Genomic DNA, 23,950 nt, shown 5'->3' with positions numbered 1-23,950 from the left:
GAGGCCCGAGGCAGCCGGACAGAAGTGTTGGTAAGAAAGGCCAGACAAAGGACACACAAAGGGGGTCCTGTGAAGCGCTCCAAAGTTATCTGGGAGTTGTCTGAGCCCCTCACCTGGTGAGCACAGTACGACGTGGGCAGCCGTTACCTGCAGACGTGGTCTGGATAATAAGAACTGTGAGTAAAGGCCCTGAACTGCATCACTGACTCCGTGTCGTTACTGCTGCTGCCCTGCACCATCACCCCCATCCTCTGCATACACTGCCCTGAGGCTATACTCCTCCCGTGGGGAGTTATGCTACGCTCTGCTGCACCCACAACACCAGCCTTAGCGGTCTGCCCTGTAGCGGCGGTTCACTCTGACCGCAATCCACGGGTGGCGTAGTCGGACATTTAAACATCAAAACCACATAAATAGTTCCGCCACTGGTTTGACCGCCCTGAGCCACGGAACCGGATCGCCGCCACGAAGACTACAACCACCAGCATCCACCAAAAAGGGTCCGGCTCCGGGTGTCCCAAGGCCCAGGGGGTGCGTCAGAACATTTTCATCACCTTTCACAATCACCAATGGGACAAGGCAGGGATGTCCTCTGTCCCCTCTCTTATACATCCTAGTGACGGAGCACCTGCTCTCATCAATTCGCCATAACCCCAATATTAGGTGGATTGAGGTGGGAGGCACCGAGTACAAGTGCTCTCTATTTGCTGATGATGTCCTAGTATATATCACTCAATCACATATATCCATCCCTGCTGTTATGGCTGAAATAGATCACTTTGTTACATGGTAAAATTTTAAAATCAATGCAGCGAAGTCTGAGGCCCTCGATGTCTCCCTCCCTAAATCCATATAGGATTCCATCCAGTCCAACTTTCCCTTTGCCTGACCCTCACAGGGTATCAAATACTTAGGAATTCCTATTCATAGAGACCTCTCCCATCTATGTTATCTTAATTTTGGGCCCTTTATTGAACAATTCCATACAGACCACGGTTGGCAAGTTGGAACTGTGAGATTCACTACGTGCACCACTGGTATTTTGTGGAAAAGCACATGTAAGATTCTGGAACAGTCTCTGCTGATACTCCTGCATGCGTGCATCCCTTTCTATGGCAGGAATAATTTCTGCAAATTTACTTTTGTACCGGGGATCTAACAGTGTGGCAACCCAGTAGTCAGGATTATTTCTAATTCTCACAATTCGAGGGTCATGTTGCAGGTAGTGCAGCAAGAAGGCACTCATGTGTGTTGCGCATCCAGGAGCACCAAGTCCCTGTTGTGTTGGTGGCGAGGTAACAATCATGCTTCCTTCCTCTGTCCTCTCCCCCCAACCTCGCACAACAGAAATGTGATCAAGGTCTCCCTCATCTGATGAGTCTTCCATCAGTTCGTCCTCCACTTCTTCCTGGGCTCCTGCACCTTCCTCACTAGTTTGGCTGCTACCATGCGCCCTGGTAAAATCATCTCCCCCACCCTTACATGCCTGCCGCCCTGGTGCTGCCGACCGTCTGGACCTTGCAGATGTTAGCCCTTCCGCATACAACTCCTCCTCCTCTACTTCCTCCACCTCCTCTTGTGCCACCACCTGACTCCGAATTCTGTTTAACATGTGCTCCAGCATGTAAATCACCGGAATAGTCATGCTGATAATGGCATCGTCAGCACTAAACATCTTCGTCGCCATTTCAAAACTGTGCAGAAGGGTGCATAGGTCCCTGATCTGAGACCACTCCTCCAGCGTGATTTGCCCCACCTCTGAATCTCGTTGGCCCAGGCTATACGTCAGAACGTATTGCACCAGGGCTTGTCGGTGCTGCCACAGTCGCTGCAACATGTGCAGAGTTGAATTCCACCGGGTAGGCACATCGCATTTTAGCCGGTGAAGTGGCAGGCCCAACGACTTCTGTAGAGATGTAAGTCGCTGAGCTGCGGGATGCGAACGGCGGAAGTGAGCACACAGCGACCGTGCCCTCTGCAGAAGGCCATCTAGTCTGGGATAGTGGGCTAAAAATTGCTGGACAACCAGGTTCAACACGTGAGCCATACAAGGCACGTGTGTGACATTGCCCCGGCGAAGGGCCGCACCCAGGTTTGCAGCATTGTCGCACACGGCCTTCCCTGGTTTCAGGTCCAGTGGAGACAACCATTCATGAAATTGGTTCTCCAGAGCTGACCACAACTCCTCAGCTGTGTGACTCACATTTCCCAGACATTTCAATGTAAAAACCGCCTGATGACGTTGAGCCCTACTGCCAGCATAGTAAGGAGGTATGCAGGATCCCTTCTGCGCAGTTAGAAAGCTTGTGGCATGACCAGACAGGCTTTGGGTGCAGGTGGAAGACCGAGAGGAGGTTGAGGAGGCAGAAGCAGTGGAGGAAAAATGACATAAAGAGGATTGACGCACAACTCGTGGGGACGGCAAGACTTGGACAGCAGCCCCTTGTCCTGCTGTCACCATAGTTACCCAGTGCCCAGTCAGCGACATGTAACGCCCCTGTCCATGCCTACTCGTCCAAGTGTCTGTGGTGAAATGCACCCTGTCACACACAGAGTTTCTCAAAGAAGCGGTGATGTTGTGTGCGACATGCTGGTGGAGCGCAGGCACACCTTTCTTTGAGAAGTAGTGCCGACTGGGCATCTGGTACTGGGGCACTGCGACGGACATAAGGTCTCGAAAATCCTCTGTGTCCACCAGGCGGAAAGGCAGCATTTCTGTAGCCAAGAGCTTGCAGATGGTGAAATTCAACCTCTTAGCTTTCTCATGGCTAGGAGGAAATGGTCTTTTACTTGTCCACATCTGAGGGACCGAGGGCTGGCTATTGTGCTTAGACGGGGTTGATAAGGGTGTCCCCGGCAAACTGCCGGTCTGTGAGGAAGATGCAGGCGGACATGTTAGGTTGCCTTGATCCAAAGGTGGTGCTATCGATGTCGGACAGCGCTCAAGACCAGCTGGTGTTACCACCTCCAAAGAAAATGATGACCTGCCAATCACGCTGGCTGTTGCGGGTAAAGAGGTGGCAGGTCTGCGCCCCAAAACAGGTGTGACTGCTGTCCCCCCAGTCACAGAGGATGCAGAGGCCGCGGATGCACAAGATATGGCAGACGGTGGTTGGCCCGGCCGGCTAGACCGCATTGTAGCACACTGAGCTTCCCACTGCAACTTATGCTTCATGTCCATGTGCCGGTTCATGCATGAAGTACTCAAACTATGTATTTTTTGGCCTCTACTTAGCTTTTGCTGGCAAATGTTACAGATAACACGAGTTGGGTCATCTTTATCGATCTGAAAAAATGCCCAGGCTATGCAAGGCTTAGCACCCATGCGACCTGAAGAGCCACCACGACTTGTGGTGAGAGGCAGAGTTGTGTTTGAGGATGCAGTTGTTGACGTGCTTCCAGTACTACGTCTCTGTCCAGGAAGGCGCAACCTGACCTCGTCGTCACTAGCATCTTCCTCCACCTCCTCTGCTGACCTCATCTCTTGGCTGACTGTGGGTTGACAGTAAGTGGGATCTCCGACCTCATCATCATCACCCTGTGCGTTATCACACCCGTCGTCCTCAGAGCCAACCTGTTCCTGCCCTGACAAAAAGCTAAAGTTGTCGCTCCAATCAGGTATTTGAGTCTTATCATCGTCTTCCTCATTGTCTCCACCAACAGGAGTTACAGTTTGGGAATGAGGGTCTACATTATGGTCAGAACCTTCTGCGTCTGGTCCTGGATCCGACTCATAAAGATTCTGGGCATCAGTGCAGATCATTTCCTCGTCTGGATTCACAGAAGCGCTGGAGTCGACCTCTGATTCCCAGGCTATAGTATGAGTAAACAGCTCTGCAGACTCAACCATCTGTTCTACCTCATACTCAGACGGGCAGCTGGAGATTTGGGAGCTGTGAGGAAGCAAGTGCGATTTGGGTGACACCTTTGAGGACTGGAGTATTTGTGATGTTGAAGTTGATGTGGAGGAGAGCCCACTTAAAGGAGCACTTGATATCCGTTGAAGCACCTGCTGTTTTTGTGCCTCATCTGGAATTTGTAGCGATTGGCGTGGCCGTAAGAAAGGGATCTTATCACATTGTCCGCTAAAAGAAGTAGACATTTTAGTTTGGCTGGAAGATGGTCTTTCTTCTGCACCTACCCCACGGACACAACCTTTTTTCCCCTTCCCAACACGCCTATTCCCCTTTCCACCAGCAGCAGGCCTTTTTCCACTCATTTTGGTGGTTAACTAATTCACAACTCTGGAGTTGTTTGCACAAAAAAACAATGGATGGTAACCGAGCAGAGCTGAGTGGCCAAACTGTGGTATTAGGCCAAAACTATTGGCTGGGTTAGATGCAGAAAAAAATTATTTTTAATTTGCAACCTGATGGAGGTCAGTATAGATGGACTAATAGACCAAGTCCGACACACCGCTAGAAGCCCAAATATTTTTTCAGAGCTAGATGCAGAAAATTTTTTTATTCAATTTGCAACCTGATGGAGGTCAGTATAGATGGACTAATAGACCAAGTCCCACACACTGCTAGAAGCCCAAATATTTTTTCAGAGCTAGATGCAGAAAAAAATTATTTTTAATTTGCAACCTGATGGAGGTCAGTATAGATGGACTAATAGACCAAGTCCCACACACTGCTAGAAGCCCAAATATTTTTTCAGAGCTAGATGCAGAAAAAAATTATTTTTAATTTGCAACCTGATGGAGGTCAGTATAGATGGACTAATAGAACAAGTCCCACACGCTGCTCGAAGCCCAAATATTTTTTCAGAGATAAATGAAGAAAAAAATTATTTTTAATTTGCAACCTGATGGAGGTCAGTATAGATGGACTAATAGACCAAGTCCCACACACTGCTAGAAGCCCAAATATTTTTTCAGAGCTAGATGCAGAAAAAAATTCTTTTTAATTTGCAACCTGATGGAGGTCAGTATAGATGGACTAATAGACCAAGTCCCACACACCGCTAGAAGCCCAAATATTTTTTCAGAGCTAGATGCAGAAAAAAATTATATTCAATTTGCAACCTGCTGGAGGTCAGTATAGAAGGACTAATAGAACAAGTCCCACACACTGCTAGAAGCCCAAATATTTTTTCAGAGCTAAATGAAGAAAAAAATTATTTTTAATTTGCAACCTGATGGAGGTCAGTATAGATGGACTAATAGACCAAGTCCCACACACTGCTAGAAGCCCAAATATTTTTTCAGAGCTAGATGCAGAAAAAAATTATATTCAGTTTGCAACCTGATGGAGGTCAGTATAGATGGACTAATAGAATGATGCTATGCCCAAAAGATTTTACTTCACTAGGTGCAGTAAAAAAATTGGTATTCTATACACAGGTGGTATATCTTGCAACACAGATAGGCTACTCCACTGACTAACACACTCTGCAATAGGCCAAAAAGGATTAGCTTTGCTAGATTCAACCAAATGCTGTGAAAAAAACTTGCACAGCACTGGCACAGACCTGCCTGGCAAAAACTGATAGGAACTGATGTAACCTAGTCCTGAAAAGGACTCCAAATACAATTAGTCTTTACTCCCACAATCTATCTATTTAAGAGCACAGACCTGCCTGATAAAAGTCGTAGGAAATGCTGTAACCTAGTCCTTAAAAGGACTGCAATCACAACTATTCCCTACTCCCAAGCTATCTGTATATTTGTGCGACAATTGGCTTGAAATTAACAAGGTATAGCGCACACAGCAACAGCGGTGCCGTCTAACACGCAGCTGCAGCAGTGAGAAAATGGTGGCGACGGGGAAAATGGCTTGGTCTTATAGGGCAAGGACATGTGACATACACTGCCAATCACACATGCCCTTGCTTGTGTGAAAAAAAGCACTTCGCTCCGTGTGTGCGCTGCTGATAGGCTGACAGATTGCACCTCCCCACTGCAAATGCGGGAAAGAGAAAAAAAAATGGAGATCTTCATTGTTCCTGCAGAGATCCATCCCCTGCCCCTCCCCCCGCCCCGCTGTACACTCAAACTGCGTATTAACATTAATTTTCATCATTACTGAGAAAAAATCCAGTTATGATTTTGGTGCACGAACAGTTATCGAACATAACCTCGAACAGCCGAATTTTTCTCAAATTGTTCGTGTTCGCCGACCGGCTCGAACACCGCCCAAAACAGCTCGAATTTGAGATTGGCGAACAGTTCGAGTAGAACAACGCTCATCTCTATCCAGGATTTAATTTCACTGGTAGACCAATCCAGTACAGGATTGTGAAATTTTAACCAGGGCAATCCCAATATTACTGGAGAAGGCAAGTTATTCAAAACTACCAAATCCAATTTCTCATGGTGAACACCATTAATAGTGAGAGGAAATTCACAGACCTTGAGGGTAATATTCTTCAAAGGGGAACCATCCACAGAAACCACAGCAATGGGGGATGATAAAGGTTCGGGTTTTAAATTGAGTCTTTCCAAGAATCCCCCATCAATTACATTCAGAGTAGACCCACAATCAACAAACACCCGAAATTCCATTAATTTTTCCTGAGCAATCGTGGAAGCAGCTAAAAATACACCCTTGGAATTTAAACAGGCAATACGGGCATGACTGACCATTTTTTTTTCTTTCTTCATACGAAGCTCACAGCCTTTAATCAAATGACCAGATTTTCCACAATAGAAACACAAGCCTTCAAAAAATCTGCGGTCTTTTTCTTGAGAGCGAGGTGCCACCGATCCAATCTCCATCGATTCACCACTGTTAGTACACACATTCTCATAACCAGAAACTGACATAGCAGAGGATTTGCTCTCATTAACCCTTGCACGCAGTCTCCTATCCACCCGTATAGCTAATTGCATAGCCTGTTGCAAATCTTCAGGTGTAGGATAAGCAATTAGCAGGTCTTTAACCCTTTCATTGAGCCCAGCAAGAAATAGACTTTTCAGAGCAGAATCGTTCCACCCTGTTTGAGTAGACCAACGACGGAAATGAGTACAATATTTTTCCACATTACCTGATCCCTGTCTCAAACGTCTTAACTCAGTCTCAGCTGATGCGACATGGTCAGGATCATCATATAATAGTCCCAAAGCAGAAAAAAAACTATCCACTGATCTGAAGCATGTATCACTAGGTTGCAAAGAAAAGGCCCACTCCTGAGGCTCTTTGCGCAAAAGTGACATTATGAACCCTATGCGCTGGGATTCATCCCCAGAGGACTTGGGTCTCAAATGAAAATACAATAAGCAAGCATTTTTAAATGAAAAAAATTCTCGGTGTTCACCAAAAAATAAATCCGGCAAACATACCTTAGGCTCCAAGAAATGTGCTCCAGGACAGTTACTCACGTGCTGACGGAGCTCGGCCACCTCCAGAGAGAGTCCCTGCAGGCGATGAGCCAAATCCTGAACCGACACCATGATGGAACAGAAAAATCTTTCCTTAGAGAATTTGCAGGCTGGACTTACTGTTATGTTCTGCTACCAGAGCTAAGGAAAGAGAGGAAATCTGTCCCTACGATAGAACTCAGCTGAATCCCTACGATGTAACAGGGAACCTGATCCTGCGATCAGACCTGCTAAAGTCCTAAGCTAGTCTGTACGGAGACCTATAGATGTGGGGAAGGAATCCCTACAAGTACTAAGGACTGGGAGGAAAATGGGACACCTCCTAACAGAAATAGTAGCAGACAGACAAACAAACAAAATATATAGAACATAGAGGTCTGTAGACCAAGCAAACTAACAGAGTTAGATACAGAGCACAGGCTAGCTAGAAAGTAGTTATACAATGAAGTCCAGCAAAGCCACAAGGGCGGAGCAGGATTAAATAGGCCAACGAGGTCATGTGACCAGCAAAGGAAAAAACCTAAGAGCAAGGTTCTAACAAAAACCATAAAATGCAAAAACTAGTTTATTATTGATCCATGGATCAATAAATGATATGATCTCTTCAGTATGTAGATCAATTATTTTGTTAAGTACAATTGCACACAAGTTTACTTTGGTGGTCATATAAAAAAAAACAACTAGATTAACCAATTGAAATCTGCATAATTAAGGAGAATCTGTCAGCAGGTTTTTGTAATGTATTCTGAGGACAGCATCAGGTCGGGGCCGAGACACTGATTTCAGAGATGTGTCGCTTAGTAGGCTGTGTGCTATTGTTCAATACAATGAGTGCTTTATCAGCAGGAGATTATCACTGCCCGGACTGTTGCTCATGAGCATCCTGGTCTGACCACGCCCCCAGCACTGATTAGCAGCTTACTGTCAATATAGAAAGCTATGATGTGGGTGGGGTTAGATTTTTGAGCTTTGCTACATCTAAAAACTCTGTTATCACAACTACTACAGCTAGTAAACTAAGTGATACATCATTAGAATCAGGGTCTCTTCCTCTACATTACTCTGCTCTCAGATGAAGTAGCAAAAACCAGGTGACCGATTCCCTTTAGTAGGGGCCCCCCATTACATGTGGCCTAGAGGATATGATGTCGTCAATGTGCCGACATGGCTCTAATGTGAGGTCACCTAATAATAATATAATAATAATCTTTATTTTTATATAGCGCTAACATATTCCGCAGCGCTTTACATACATTATCGTCGCTGTCCCCATCGGGGCTCACAATCTAGATTCCCTATCAGTATGTCTTTGGAGTGTGGGAGGAAACCGGATAACCCGGAGGAAACCCACGCAAACACGGGGAGAACTAATCAAAACAATCATTACCATAGCGCATACTCGCTCTTACAATTTACTACATTTGTGCACCTAATGAAGCCGGCCAATGAACGACTGGCTCCAGCTAGTCATTTTGTGCTGGCAAACTCCTTTTAAAGGGGAGTGATTCCAGTTTTTATATTTTTCGGCACAAGAGTGTTGTCATGACCTGGGTTACATCATAGCATTTTGAGCACCATTGTTCACATGTCAGAATGATGTTTTGTGTCTTTGGGTGAAAATATGGTGGTGGTACCACTGCCCTAGTGCCATATAATAGGTGGCTGACATCACTTAATAATGACCTCCATTTCCGATTGACTGGAGTCATCCATTTTGGCTTTACCTTAACTAAAATGAAGATCCTTTCCCTTGGTGAACCCATCTTAAAATTTTTGTACATGTAGATATGCAAATTGTCTTTTCAGAGAGGAAAAAGACTTGAACAACAGGCCCACCAGAGTTGATGAGTGAGGCCGGATTAGAGGTGTAAAGAACGAGCTCGGAGAATCAATACAGTACACGCACACACGTAGTGTCCAGCATAAGATTCCACTTTAATTAAATGTGGGTGGGGTTTATATACACCCCTGGTAGAAAGGACTTTGTGCCAACAAGCAAGAAACTGTTTTGTGGGATTCAGAGATAGTTGTGACTTAGGATGAAAGCCAAATCAGAATCTCAATTTGTAGACCCTGTGTTTCAGGGTATTGCCCCTCATCAGTGCAAAGTATGAGATCTGATTTGGCTGGGTGAGAGGCTAAGACTGGGATCTAAGGGGTAAGTTTTCTCCTTATAGAGTGACATGCCAGGTCTGGCATGCCAGTATGAGGAGGCTTAAACACCTTGCATGCTCCTCTGGGAAATGCAATATGTAAATTGTCTCTTCAGGGAGGAAGAGGACTTGAACTCTAGTGCCACCTATTGGAAGTAGCAATTGGTTGGAATACTTTCGACCAGTATTATGGGTCTAAAAACTTGGGGCACAAATTGCATAACGACCTGCGAAAACTGTCTAAAATACATAGTAAAGGGGTATGGCAAGAATGCCAGTTTTTGGCACAATTTTGGTGCCAATGGATAAGTAATACAGCTTTTATATATATATATATATATATATATATATATATATATATGTATATATATATATATATATATATATATATATATATATATATACATATATATATATATATATATATATATATATATATAACTCTTGGCACATCTTTAACAGCTATGAACAACATATATTAACAGACCTCAATTCCCTGATCTGATTCTCATTTAACATATATATTCTATGGCTATTCCATGTCTGTGGAAGAAGTAATGTGCAATGCTCAGTATATATTACAGAGTTTCCGAGGGACTAGTAAATGTAATATGTCGTATCTATGCTGACTAATTGGTATGGGTGTACCTATGCAATCCTTAGAGGGTCTGTAAATTCTGCAGCTGATGTAGTTCAATGAGCAGATACAATATAACTCATTAGAATTGTACAAGATATTGGAAGGCTGCGCGGAAATGTTCAATAACTCCTTCAAATTTTCTGCCATAACTGAAAAGGTTAAATCAGATCTGCCACTACAACAACTGTGCCGATCTAAGGTCACTACAGCGCCAGGTTCATTAATCTCCTTTAAAAAAAACTTTTATTCCTGTTTTTCCCAACAAATACTGTATATAAATAATGTTAAACGGTCCAACCCCCAGTACCAGACAGCTGCTGCTAAAGCTAATAAAATATTGGGATGCATTAAAAAAAGGCATAAATGATCATGACAAGAACATAGTTTTGCCTCTATACAAGTAGTGTGGCCACACTGGGCACAATTTTGGTCTCCGGTGTATAAGAAGGACATAGTTGAACTAGAGCTGTAACTTGGCACGGTGCTGCAGTGGATGTGACACTGAGCAAACCGATCTGCAATTTGTGGAGTATCAGTCAGAAACGGCTTCTCAACCAATCAGATACCAGATTTCATATCAGTGCTGTAAACACTAAAAGAATGCAGAGAACAGCAATGGAAAAAGTATTGCATGTCTCCCTCCCTCTGTCACGGGTGTGTCAGATGTGACAGACAGTCGCTCTGCAGTTGGCTGCAGAACATCTCTTTGTTTGGCATTACAGACATCTTCTTAGAATCTGTCACACTCTAGGACCCAGCAGCTAACTCCCTCCTGCTCTAATTAACACCCTGGCCTGTGTGTTTCAATACTTTCAGTTTGCTACAGGGAGGTGCCGGTGATATTCACATGTTCCCTTGTGAAGGCTTGGAGCTTTTGTTGTCTGTTTACTTCCTCTCTGGTGCTTGGAGGACATTTGGTGTAATCTCTCTGGTGTTGGCTCAAGCTAAGTTGCTTTCCCCCGTGTTTGTCTACCTTGTTGTCTTTAGTTGTTAGTGGAGAATGACTAGTTCTCATCCCCACCTTCCCTAGCCAGGGCCTAGCTCGGCGATTGGTGAGAATCCAATATAGGGATGGTAGGGAAGACAGGGTGATATTAGATCAGTCTAGGTGGTCTCCACCCTACCTTTCCTTAGTGTCTGGGCTCCTTTTCCCTCTTGCCTTCATGTTTCACTTTGTCTTTCCTACACTGTGCGTGACACCCTCTCTGCTAACTGTGAGCTCACCCTAGTATTCCGCTTCCCTTTCCTCTCCCAAGCCTGCTCACCTTTCTATTCAAAAATCCAACAGGAAGCAGGGGTGATGCATGTAGAAAGCGGAAAAAAGTAGTCACATTTTAAAATTTTACTAGCAACTGCTGCTGCCGCCCCACATAACCTGCCGCCTTAGGCACTGGACCTCCAGTAACAGCAAACATAAAAACATTCCAGCTGGTTCAGATTAAAAATACTTCAATGATTTTTATTTAGAAATGTTAAAGACATTCCATGTACAATAAAAGCTGCAATTACAGCTTTATTTATGCATTTCAGACATAACTTTGTCTTTATTTATGGATGATGCATAAGGACAAAGTTAAGTCTGGAACATTTAACATTTTAAAAATGTCGAAATAAAGATTGTGGAAGAATTTTTAATCTGAATTGGTTGAAATATTTTTTTATCTTTGCTGTTATTGATAAACCAAAGGAAGCGGGAGTGGTGTTTCCGTGCTGAGGATTTAAAGAAGCTGAATATAGGGTAAGCTGGATTTTTTGAATATATATTGGACTTTCCAGTGCCTATTGGTAAATACAGCCCTGACCATAGATATAATGTAAATGGATCCAATCCCCCAACATCTAAAGAAGTTGTCCAATTTAGAAAACCCATTTTTTTATACACACTATTATTTGGAAATCCGAGTTTGGGTTTCCATGTTCAGAATCCTCTTGATCAAAGGCGACAGTGACTACAAAGAGTGTTGCTCTCTCGTGAGGACCTGTCCTGTCCTACATTACGCAGACATTGACTTCAATAGGCGTTGGGTGCTACTTTCTTTCCCATGTGGTGGCACTGCAGCAGAATTGTACAATTACTGCTAGGTTTCCCCATAGATTACATCTGATTGTTGGGGTGCCCAACTTAAGGGCAATTTGCAATGGGATTTTAGCCAGAAAAACCTTCTCACAAGTTGGGATCATCTAAAGCTGAATTTTTTTTTTTTGCTGCTACCTCCTTTTGTGACCTGGCAATCCAGAGTCTAACAAAAATTATATGGTTTTACTCTGGTTTGGTAAAGACCTTTAGAGGTCCAAACGTTGTTTGTTTTACAGGATTAATAGAAAACATTCCTGATGAATAATTCTGGTGCCTCAAATTTTTATACTTGGATCGGTCAGCGGTTTGGTGGAGAGCTGCCCCAAGCTAAGCACAGAGCAGTAGGAGTAGTGCATGGAAATTTTATTGTCAGGCTCACTTTTGGGAAGTGGACCCACTGAGCCTAGGTCCGGGAGGGTACACAGTCACTGGGCGTTGGTGCATCTGAGGAGACAGGACAAGGTACACTCAGTAAACCACGGAGCAGCTGGACGGATGCAGTGAAGTCAGCAAGGAAAGAAGCAGGTTAGCACGGTGTTCATAGGAGGTGGAGTACCCCAACCAAAAATCTTGAAACACAATCCAAAGACACAGGTGTATGTTTCAATGGGCCTTAACAAAATCTATGGAGGTGATGTCATAGATTCATGTCGGGAAACCTGCAAAACCCGACGTGGAGCACAACAGACTGCAGCGGAAAGAGGTGAAGTGAGCGGAGACCGGGATACCCGGAACAGATGTGTAACATCTACCATATATATGTGGAAAAAAAAAGTTATATATTGGAGATAGATGCACATTTACTCCACATGTAGAATTGTATAAAAATGGCCTTTCTTACTTCTTCTAGGCCTAAAGTAGAGTTACATTGGAAATCCTGTAATCCTCCGCCTCTAAGGCTACGAACCTTGTTTACTTGACTCTATTTTGTTGTCAATGCATCCCTTAATTCCGATCTGTGCTTTTTCCCTTTCTTTAACAATTTCTTTCTCTATGTCTCCCTGTATACTTGTGCTTTCCCAAGTTGTCCAAAGGCTGGCTTAACCGTAAGCCGCAAGAATTACCACGTTAGCCCTTCCTCAGTAGTGCTATCATTCATGTTAGTCTTGGGCTCCTGGCCGCACATGCAAGTCATAAGGAGTGAGCAATTGTTCTTGGTCATTCCCATGTCCTATTTAATAACTTATTTTTTTTCTATTTCCCTCATCTTTACACTTCATTAAAGCTCTACTTTAGAGGACATTATCCAATCTAATGTTCTCCTCCCGAGCCCATGCCTCTTTTATTCCACCCTCTCTCTGATTTTATTCTTGTACTAGAGGTCATTAACTCTTAAGTTCAATCATGTATTCTTCCGCCTTTCTCGTCTTGCTGCTTTCTTTTATTTTTCTTTCTGTCTGATTTTTCTCTTTCTTTTTTTTTTTTTTGTGTGCATTTTCTTCCCCTGATTTTCTCCTTCCACCCCCCCCCCTTTTTTTTCCCCTCTGTGCAAAATTAGAGCTCGTTATCATTTTTTAATTAAAGGCGAGCTTCTCTTCCCTCTCTTTCCTACATCACTGTGCTCACAACGGGGGCCACTAATTAACTGGGGAGAATTCTATTAGGTAGGGAGGTTAGCAAAAACTATTATGCCGAAACGGGAAAGAAGTAACAATTCCGCCGGCTTTTGTGTAGATGAATACAACTTTGTGGGTTTAAGATAAACCTTTTTAAAATGGACTGGCTCATTTTTTGTTTTTTTTTTATAAATCAGCAATGTGTATGACTACGGTGCTCGGATGTAGATAGAACATAAATGGCATTACTATAGCAACTGTGGTTATTGATCTATGCCTGTATTCTTACGTTCCGTTAATCTCTCCCAGTCTGATAGTCTTAGTTTTGGTAAAATGAGCTCTTAAAGCTCATACTGCTGTTTAGGTGATAAACATAGAACACATTCATCTAACCTTGTCGGCTCCCTTATTAAGACACTACAGAAAATGGTAAAACCAATCTCTTAATTATTGTAAACAAACATAAGCCGGGAGCCGTATGCTAACATAATGCCTTCTCGTAACGTCTGGCATCACCCGGCACTGCAGAAGTGGGACTGCAGGACATTGTCGTGTATGATCGTGGAATGATAATATCCCCCTGACTGCAGACTCGTCCTGTAATGCATTATACCATGTTGCATCCTCACGCAGTGCCTCCACTTCTGTAGGAAATGCAATGTTAATTTATACTCACCCACTCACTTTCAGTGCGTAATCTCTATGGGGCTTTGTAACATCTGTTTCCAGCCATTTCCACAGCTGGATGGAGCCTTGGATGCGTAGGTGGAGACAAAACCCGATGTTGCTTGCTGTAGGGGCAATGTAAATGTGCAGGTCTCAAGTAGTTGGATGGGGGAAGGGTATGAAGCTAAGATTTATTTGCTATTGCTTAACACGAATCGATACTATGAGCAAAGTGTGGACCCCAGCCTCGCGAGCTACCGGTTCTTTGGGCAAAATCAATTTTTTAGCAAACCTCTGATGCCTCCCTCCAGGCTTATTTTTATACAATATTGGTGAGATGGGACTGTAATAATATACCAGTTTACTTATTAGCTTCAGTGAATGCATGCAGTATGTAAGCAATGTATACGAAGTAGATGTGTCATGGGTGTGTCAGATGTAACAGTTTCTCTGCATCTGTTTGTAGAAGGTTACTGCATCTGGCATTGCAGACGCCTTCTTAATCCATCTGCTTTTAGGACCCAGCAGCTACCTCCTTTCTGCTCTGATTGACACACCCTTGTCTGGGTGTTTAAAAACTCTGTCTGCTTCAGGGACTCGCCAGTGATATTTCCATTTTTCTTGGCTCTGGCTTGGAGTACTAACAGCGTCTTCTCTGGTGCACTTGGAAGACTGTTGGCATTTCTCCTCTGTTGTCTGCTCAAGCTAAGTTTATCCCCTTTGTTTGTCTTCCTTGTTGTCTTTAGTTTGTAGTGGGGCCTGACCAGTGCTCATCCCCCCTCCCCCTCCCTATCTAGGGCCAAGCCCTAGGGATATACAGGGCTTCGGTTTGCTGCTCGGCGATTGGTGTGGAACCTTTATAGGGACGGTAGGGGAGACAGGGTAAAATTAGATCTGCCTAGGGATCTCCACTCCCCCTTTACCTAGTGTTTGGGCTTCCTTCCCCTCTTCCCTTCGTGTTGCACTTAGTCTTCCCACACCGTGCGTGACAAGATGATAAAATTCTAATTTGAGGGAAAATACTACCTACTTTAGGCTAGGGTCACACGGCCATTTTTCTCTCAACCGAGAAAATCGGACCGATTATGCTAATCACACTCCAATCAGACTCTCCGAGAAAATCGGATCACACTCTGATCAAACTCTGAACTGGTGAAAAAAAAGTTTCTCCACCTTCTCTATATTGTCAGTTCGTGAAAATCGGACGGCACTTGGATGTCATCCGAGTGAAGTCCAATTTTTTTTCCATGGACCCATGAATTTGAATGGGTGAATGGGTGAGTGCCATCCAGTTCTCAGAGGTAAATTGTGCATGCTGCAATTTTTTTTCTGACTCAGTCCCAGGAAAAAATCAAATATGTGCACGGCCCCTTAGAATAACATGTGGACGAGTGATATCTGTCAAAATGATAGATAGCACTTATCCGATTATTACGGTAATGTGCACGAGCCAAACACTGATGGAGCTTTTTAAATAGACTATCCACTACAATGTTTCAGTGTACAAATGGGACCATCATGGTCTTAATATAAATAAAATCTATACTCTCCTAGTGCACAAGCACTGTTCATTCGCAATGGTGGCAAGCTTTGTCTTCCACTGGTCTACTTGCTTTCTCTTCTGTCAAGTGACTACTGCAGCTAGTGATTAACTGCAGTGGTGACATTCCATCAAAGCCAAAAGAGAAGAGAGAGCTAGGGGATGGGCTTGGTCGAAATGTTACGACTGCAGTCAACCACAAGATATCTCTTGCCGAGAGAGGAAGCAAAAAGACCGGTGAGGGATACAGCAGTGGTGTGGAGGAACAGTGGTGGTCCAGTAGGTAAGTATTTGATTTTTTTTTTTATATATATATATATACTTATATATATATTTTTTTTATTTAAGCTTCTCTTTGCTTTCTTTCCTTTATTGCTGTGCTCATGATGAGGGGCAACTAATTAACTGGGGAGAATGCTATTAGGTTGGGTAGTTAGAAAAAGCTATAATGCGGAAAAAAGTTACAATTCTGCCATGGACCCATTTGTATAAAAAAAAATACTGTAGTGGACACCCCCTTTAAAAAATAATTTTGAGTCTTCTGGATATAATCCATTCTTGACAACTTTTCTGGAACTCCCACAAAAAAAGGAAAGCATCTCAGACTATCGGGGAAGTTGGCAAAACTCCTCGGCACATCTAAAACTACCTCCAGGAAAGCCAATCTTCCATGCACAACTAAAGTTTCCAGAAATTTTCTTGTGCAGGACATTAGTAATAGAGGATGAATGAAGGAATTGGCGTTAAAGGGGGGAATTGGTCTGGAAGAAAAAGACGCCAAAATTTTTTGCACCCCGCAGCCAGTCACATACCAGATGCCAGTCCTGAAAGTTGGCCAGTATGGTATAATTTCGCCTTAGTCTACAGAATTTGGAGCAATGATCCAATATCTGTTGTGTATCGGCCAAACATCCGCTCATATTATCCGTGTGATATGAATATATTTTCATTAGTAAAATGTGCCTATTTCAGCGTAGAATATAAATATTTATATCCTAATATTAAAATATTACTTCTCCTGATACCAGATATTCATGTTGGGAGGAAGAGTAGTAGTCTCCGGAGAGTTCATAATTAGATTTGCTGCAAACTGAATGTTTGTCAAATGATAGGGCCATGATGCTTTATTTCCTGATTTATTCGCTGCTGGTGGTTGCTAAGACTCCCATTTTAGTAGGATTAAGGATTTAGATGAATTAAGCAAATAGAGTGTCATGAAGGCTTGTATCTCTGTACCGAAGCACGAGCATTTTCAGGAAAAGTGGTAGCTGTGGCTTACAAGATGTTCCAAGAAGATGAATAAAACTGAGTCATTATTCAACGGAGCTTTGTGGTTGCCCAGCCAAACACCATGGACTTATTCACACTGCACCTCTACGTAGATGGACTTGGAGGAGAGTGAGTCCCATAGCACATGCAAAATGGGAACCATTCCTGGCACTGGTTCATGGCAATATCCATCTTGTTCATACGCTTACAAAAGAAGCTTAGGACCCTTCCTCTACATTGCTCTTTTCTTATTTTCAAATGTGAAGGCCCCTTTGGGGCAACTTGACTTAGGTTCTTTTCTTCATAGTCCCCATATCGGCCATCTTCTCTATCTCAATGCTATGTAGAACTTTAATCCTTGCCTAGACAAGAGTCATTATTCAATTTAGAATATGAATTTTTGCAATTTGCTATGAGCAAATTTTTGCAAAATTGCAGCTGGTTGCAGCCATTCGATCATCACCAGTTATTATCCATCCTGATTATTGCTCAACCAACAAGTGGGTCAGATGGCCTTAAGGCTACAATAATCTTTTTTTAATTTCCAAATGTTAAAGTTCCCAAGGACTTTGATCCTTTTTCATTTGCTCTATAGCAGCTATGCTCTCTCTATGGTTTGTATACCTTTGTCCCTTAGTAGGCAAGAGTCCTTAAAATGAGATTTGTGATTTCTCCCTGAATCCCTTGGGATATAGTCACAATGCACCTCCACAGGGACAGACATAAAGTAGAGTGTGCACCCTAGCTGGTGCAAAATGGGAAACTTTCTGGTAATGGTTCTTGTCATTATCCATCTTGTTAACAGAGCAGGAGGGTAATTGTTGGGGCTTTAGGGCCAAAAAGGGACTTGTTGCCCTAATGCTTCATGCCTCTTTACTTATTTCCAAATGTGAATGTTCCTATGGAAAATTATGAGTCAACCTTATTGGGGCCTCTTCTTCACAGGACCCATAGTAGCTGTCTCATCTGCCTCTGTAGAATGTACACCTCTGATCCTTGCTTAGGCAAATGCCAAAATTCAATTGAGCTTTGTAGTTTCCCCCTCAATACATTGGGGATAATCATGCTTTACCTCCACTGGGGCGGACATAAAGTAGAGTGTGCACCATAGCTGGTGAAAAATGGAAACTATTCCTAGTACCAGAGGTATAACTACTATGGGTGCAGGGGTTGCCAATCACACCTAGATCTTGAAGCCTAAGGGGCCAAAGAAGTCCCTTTAGCCTATATGAAAAGATCAATACTATTAAAGGCTTGCAATAATTGGGGGCTCCGTTAAAGATTTTGCATTGGGGCCCATGAGCTTCAAATTACGCAACTGCCAGGTACTGCTTCATGTCCCCATCCATCCTGTTAACAAAACAGTAGGGAACTTGTTTGTTTTCCAACCTAAGGGACCCTTGGACTAATTATTTCTCTTCTTTTTTGCAAACGTGAAGGTCCATTTAGATAAATAAAGGGCAACCTGATTCAGACCCTTCAATAGAGCAGCCTCTATTGAACCCTGCCTAAGCAAGTTGCTTTTGTAGTCCTTAATAAACACCCTGCATGGTTTCGAGATGTCTCTTATTGAAAATATTACTGGAATTATTCCTCACGGACTACAGTAAAGCGATGTAGCATAAAGAACTTTGCCACACTTGTCACTGGCGGAGATGGTCGCTGTTCTATATAATCAGGAACAACAGAAAGCACAACCAGAGACTTGTTCTATTATCACCCTCATATTGTTGCTCATTATTGGCCAATTGTGACTTATTGTAATTTGTTATACTTTATAGAGGCCGGCATAGGAAATCTTGAAATTCGATAGTTCCTCTCCTGTTATGACTCATGAATGCTCCTTATAATTGTTCCAGTGAATCAGCGTCTAAGATCAACCATTGTAAAAAAAAAATAAAAAAATCTCACAAATTAAGAATAAAAGGCAACCCCGTATCGCTATGTCACTTTTTCAAAGCATTTAGGTTGAGTGGGTAATAGTATAATGTTCAGACTGGAACAGCGTGCATTTGTGAAGTTTACACAAAGGCAATGTGATTCCCGGCTTCGGATGAAAGCAATGCAAGAAACCACTGATAAGTTTACGTAAGAAAGTAAGACCACGTATACAGTAATGAATGGTCAAATTTCTATCTATGCACCTCTGCACATGTAAAGACTACTTTTTAAAGGAGTTTTCCAGGCTTTAATAGTAATGATTAGAGATGGTGCGAATTGATTCGTAGGAATTGGTCCAGCAGGCAGGTCAGTAATCTGTGGTCACTGGACAGGAACCCTGAGAACCACCTCCTAACACCCACCATCGATGGCTTTTCTTTTGATTAGCAGGCCTAGTGCAACATCATCTTGGCAATATGATGTACTTGTGATGTCACGCCAGGCTGGGTAATCAAAAGAACAGCTACAGATGGTGTCAGGTAGGAGGCTTTTCTTAGGGCTTCCATCCAGCGACCAAAGATCACCGATGCAGCCGATGGACTGATCCTGTGAATCGAATCACATCAACTCTAGTGAAGACCCATCCTTATAATAGGTCATCAATATTGGTCAGTGGGGGTCTTTCTTCTGGCACCCACATCAATCAACTGCTAGAAGCTGGCACAGCGCTGTACATTGCGCTGTGGTCTTGGATGGTGCTGTAGCTTTCTTTGACATCCATATGAATGAGAAAAAGCTGCAGGAGCATTAACGGTCACTACTCTATATATTCAACTATGCCAGTTCTGGTGCACCATGATGTTTTAAATTAGCTGATCCTTAGGGGTGTCTGGAGACAGTTTTCCACCAAATTAATCCTAAAGGCTCGTGCATATGACCGTATTTTTGGTCCGAGTGCAAGCTGACAAAACATCAGATCGAACTCAGACCTATGTTATTCTTTGGGGCTGTGCACTTGTCTGATTTTTTTCTCTCGTACCGAGTCTGTCCAAGGGAAAAATCACTGCATCCATGATTTGCATCCTATATTCGGATTGCACTCAGCCACGCAAGTCAATGAGTCCATGGAAAAAAAGATTGAATCTCACTTGGTTGATATCCTAGTGAGGTCCGATTTTCAGACTGATGGGATGGAGAAGATGGAGATATTTTTTTCCATCTTCTCATTTGAGAAAATTGTCATACTCTGATCAGAGATTGATCAGCATAATCGGACAGATTTTCTCGGATGAGCGAAAATACGATCGTGTGACCCAAGCCAAATGATAGATCATCAATATTATAGTTCCAGAAAATGCCTTCAAAGTTACATCTAGGGAAGAAAAATTGAGTCATGCTGCTCTGGTCTAGTGCCCAGTCCAGTCCTCTACGACAACTGGTCTTCACCTCTGCTCCCAACATTCTCAGAGCGGCATCCTTGATGCCTCTGGCACTTACAATCATGCTGTACAATCTGATCTGAGAAAATACGGTCGTGTGACCCTATCCTAATGATAGATCATTATTAAAGCTCCACAAAATGCCTTTATAGTTACATATAGGATATGAGCAATTTGAGTCGTGCTGCCCTGGTCTAGTGTTTAGTCCAGTCCTCCTCGACAATTGATCTTCACTTCTGCATCCAATATTCTCAAACCGGCATCCTTGATGTCTCTGGCACTTACTATCATGATGCCGCATAAGGTCTAGTCACGAAGTAAGAATGGGTACTTTTGAGTCACTGGTTTTGGATCACCTCAATCTTACCAAGCATTTACAGTGGGTACGGAAAGTATTCAGACCCCTTTAAATTTTTCACTCTTTGTTTCATTGCAGCCATTTGGTAAATTCTAAAAAGTTCATTTTTTTCTCATTAAAGTACACTCTGCACCCCATCTTGACTGAAAAAAACAGAAATGTAGAAATTTTTGCAAATTTATTAAAAAAGAAAAACTAAAATAGCGCATGGTCATAAGTATTCAGACCCTTTGCTCAGTATTGAGTAAAAGCCCCCTTTTGAGCTAGTACAGCCATGAGTCTTCTTGGGAATGATGCAACAAGTTTTTCACACCTGGATTTGGGGATCCTCTGCCATTCTTCATGGCAGATCCTCTCCAGTTCCGTCAGGTTGGATGGTGAACGTTGGTGGACAGCCATTTTCAGGTCTCTCCAGAGATGCTCAATTGGGTTTAGGTCAGGGCTCTGGCTGGGCCAGTCAAGAATGGTCACAGAGTTGTTCTGAAGCCACTCCTTTGTTATTTTAGCTGTGTGCTTTGGGTCATTGTCTTGTTGGAAGGTGAACCTTTGGCCAAGTCTGAGGTCCAGAGCACTCTGGAAGAGGTTTTCATCTAGGATATCTCTGTACTTAGCCGCATTCATGTTTCCTTCAATTGCAACTAGTTGTCCTGTCTCTGCAGCTGAAAACACCCTAATAGCATGATGATGCCACCACCATGTTTCACTGTTGGGATTGAATTGGGAAGGTGATGAGCAGTGCCTGGTTTTCTCCACACATACTGCTTAGAATTATCATCAAAAATTTCTATCTTTGTCTCATCAGACCAGAGAATCTTATTTCTCATAGCCTGGGAGTCCTTCATGTGTTTTTGAGCAAACTCTATGCCGGCTTTCCTATGTCTTGCACTGAGCAGAGGCTTCTGTCGGGCTACTCTGCCATAAAGGCCTGACTGGTGGAGGGGTGCAGTGATAGTTGACTTTGTGGAACTTTATCCCATCTCCCTACTGCATCTCTGGAGCTCAGCCACAGTGATCTTGGGGTTCTTCTTTACCTCTCTCACCAAGGCTCTTCTCCCACGATTGCCCAGTTTGGCTGGATGGCCAGGTCTAGGAAGACTTCTGGTGGTCCCAAACTTCTTGCATTTAAGGATTATGGAGGCCACTGTTCTCTTAGGAACCTTGAGTAATGCAGAAATTCTTTTGTAACCTTGGCCAGATCTGTGCATTGCCACAGTTCTGTCTCTGAGCCTTGCCACAGTTCTGTCTCTGAGCTCCTTGGGCAGTTTCTTTGAGCTCATGATCCTCATTTGGTCTGACATGCACTGTGAGCTGTGAGGTCTTATATAGACAGGTGTGTGCCTTTCCAAATCAAGTCCTATCAGTTTAATTAAACACAGCTGGACTCCAATGAAGGAGTAGAACCATCTTAAGGAGGATCACAAGGAAATGGATAGCATGTAACTTAAATATGAGTGTCTGAGCAAAGGGTCTGAATACTTATGACCATGTGATATTTCAGCTTTTCTTTTTTAATAAATTTGCAAAAATTTCTACATTTCTGTTTTTTCTCAGTCAAGATGGGGTGCAGAGTTTACTTTAATGAGAGAAAAAATGAACTTTTTAGAATTTACCAAATGGCTGCAATGAAACAAAGAGTGAAAAATTTAAAGGGGTCTGAATACTTTCCGTACCCACTATATCAGGTCAAAATTTCTTTCAGCATTTTCTGTTATACAGTTTATGTATCTTTTGGTCTTTTACTTTGCTTCCTGTCACCACTTTTATTGTAATTATCCTTATCTTTAAGGATATGTGCCTTGTCCTTACAGAAGCTCCTTGTTCTTACCTCTCGATAGTTGCGTTTTAGTAGAATTGTGAAGTAATTTGTCTTTCTTCCTTTGTGACTATATTACGCATTGTGTTCTTTTCCCAGCACATTGATAATTAATTAATGATGGCTCAATAATGGATGCTCCCTCAGCTTCTCTACTCTTCTCTTTTAGCTGGTACCACATATATATTTGGAAAAGGAGGAGCACTGATAACATACACCTGGCCTCCAAATGATCGGCCAAGTACAAGAGCTGATCGGCTTGCAGTTGGCTTCACCACACAGCAGAAGGATGCAGTCTTACTTCGAGTGGACAGTGCTTCTGGTTTGGGAGACTACTTGCAACTTCACATAGTAAGAAAATATGAAAATATGATTTTTCATATATTGATACTGTTAATGCTTTTACTATGTATTGACCTTTAACACTCTCACTGTACTACTCGTTTTAAATGGTCACTGTCGTCTTAACAAACTTTGCAAAAATCAAGAGTACAAGTGTATATAACAAACTTTTTGCAATATATCTTTCCAGAGAAATTCGTTTTTTTTCTCCATTTATGAGCCACTTTTCTTCTTCCCCTGCTACCTCCTGAACTACTTTAAAAAAAAAAACAGCTCAATTCTGTTTTCTTTAAAGTTTGCAAGTTATTGAGGTATCAGGTTACACCTCCCATTATACTTCAAGGAGAGGGGGAGTGGGAAGGAGAAGTGAGGAGTACACAACACAGTGAGAGACCAGGCAGACACAGGCAGATCATGTTGCAGCTTACAGCAAAATTTATTTTACTTCAGTGCTGGATTCACATCCACACAGCACAGTACTGTTGTATAATGTCTTCCATTCTGCTGCTGCTTCTGTTCATATGCTAGAGAGGCAGAAGTTCAAGAATCCATTTTTGTTTGTGCTGTGTACAGGAGACAAAATAGCAGCTGGTATCCACCCACTAGCTCAGAAAGAATTGAAAACAAAGCTAGAGCCTATAGAGGAGAAAACTAATGAAAAAAGCAGAATACGAGTCATATAATGGCCAGAAATGGTATTATTCCTCTTTTAAGTTCTGAAAAGCTACCTGTAATGACAGATACAATTTCTTTCATTTCTTTGGGATGCCAGGACTGTAGTGAAAAAGGAAATGTGTATTATAAATGAGAATATTCAGCATGGGGCGGAGGGAAGGTGATAGTTGTTGGATAGATGATAATTTACCATCTATCTGTGACCAAAAATGACACT

General features: G+C 42.8%; 1 protein-coding gene across 21 annotated transcripts in view; it reads left to right on the top strand.

Moving 5' to 3' along the window:
• Nucleotides 1-23,950, top strand: part of NRXN2 (neurexin 2) — a 961,844-nt gene that overhangs the window by 713,690 nt on the left and 224,204 nt on the right. For all 21 annotated transcript variants that reach the window (XM_073658329.1, XM_073658327.1, XM_073658343.1 and 18 more), the window contains one exon: nt 22,886-23,067. In XM_073658329.1, coding sequence (XP_073514430.1) covers nt 22,886-23,067 — 182 coding nt within the window. The remainder of the gene's footprint in view (nt 1-22,885; nt 23,068-23,950) is intronic.

This window comes from Phyllobates terribilis, unplaced genomic scaffold (assembly GCF_046119375.1).
Source record: "Phyllobates terribilis strain yellow unplaced genomic scaffold, ASM4611937v1 Scaffold_13__5_contigs__length_258822181, whole genome shotgun sequence".
NCBI lineage: Eukaryota > Metazoa > Chordata > Amphibia > Anura > Dendrobatidae > Phyllobates > Phyllobates terribilis.
This window is presented reverse-complemented; position numbering and strand designations above follow the sequence as displayed.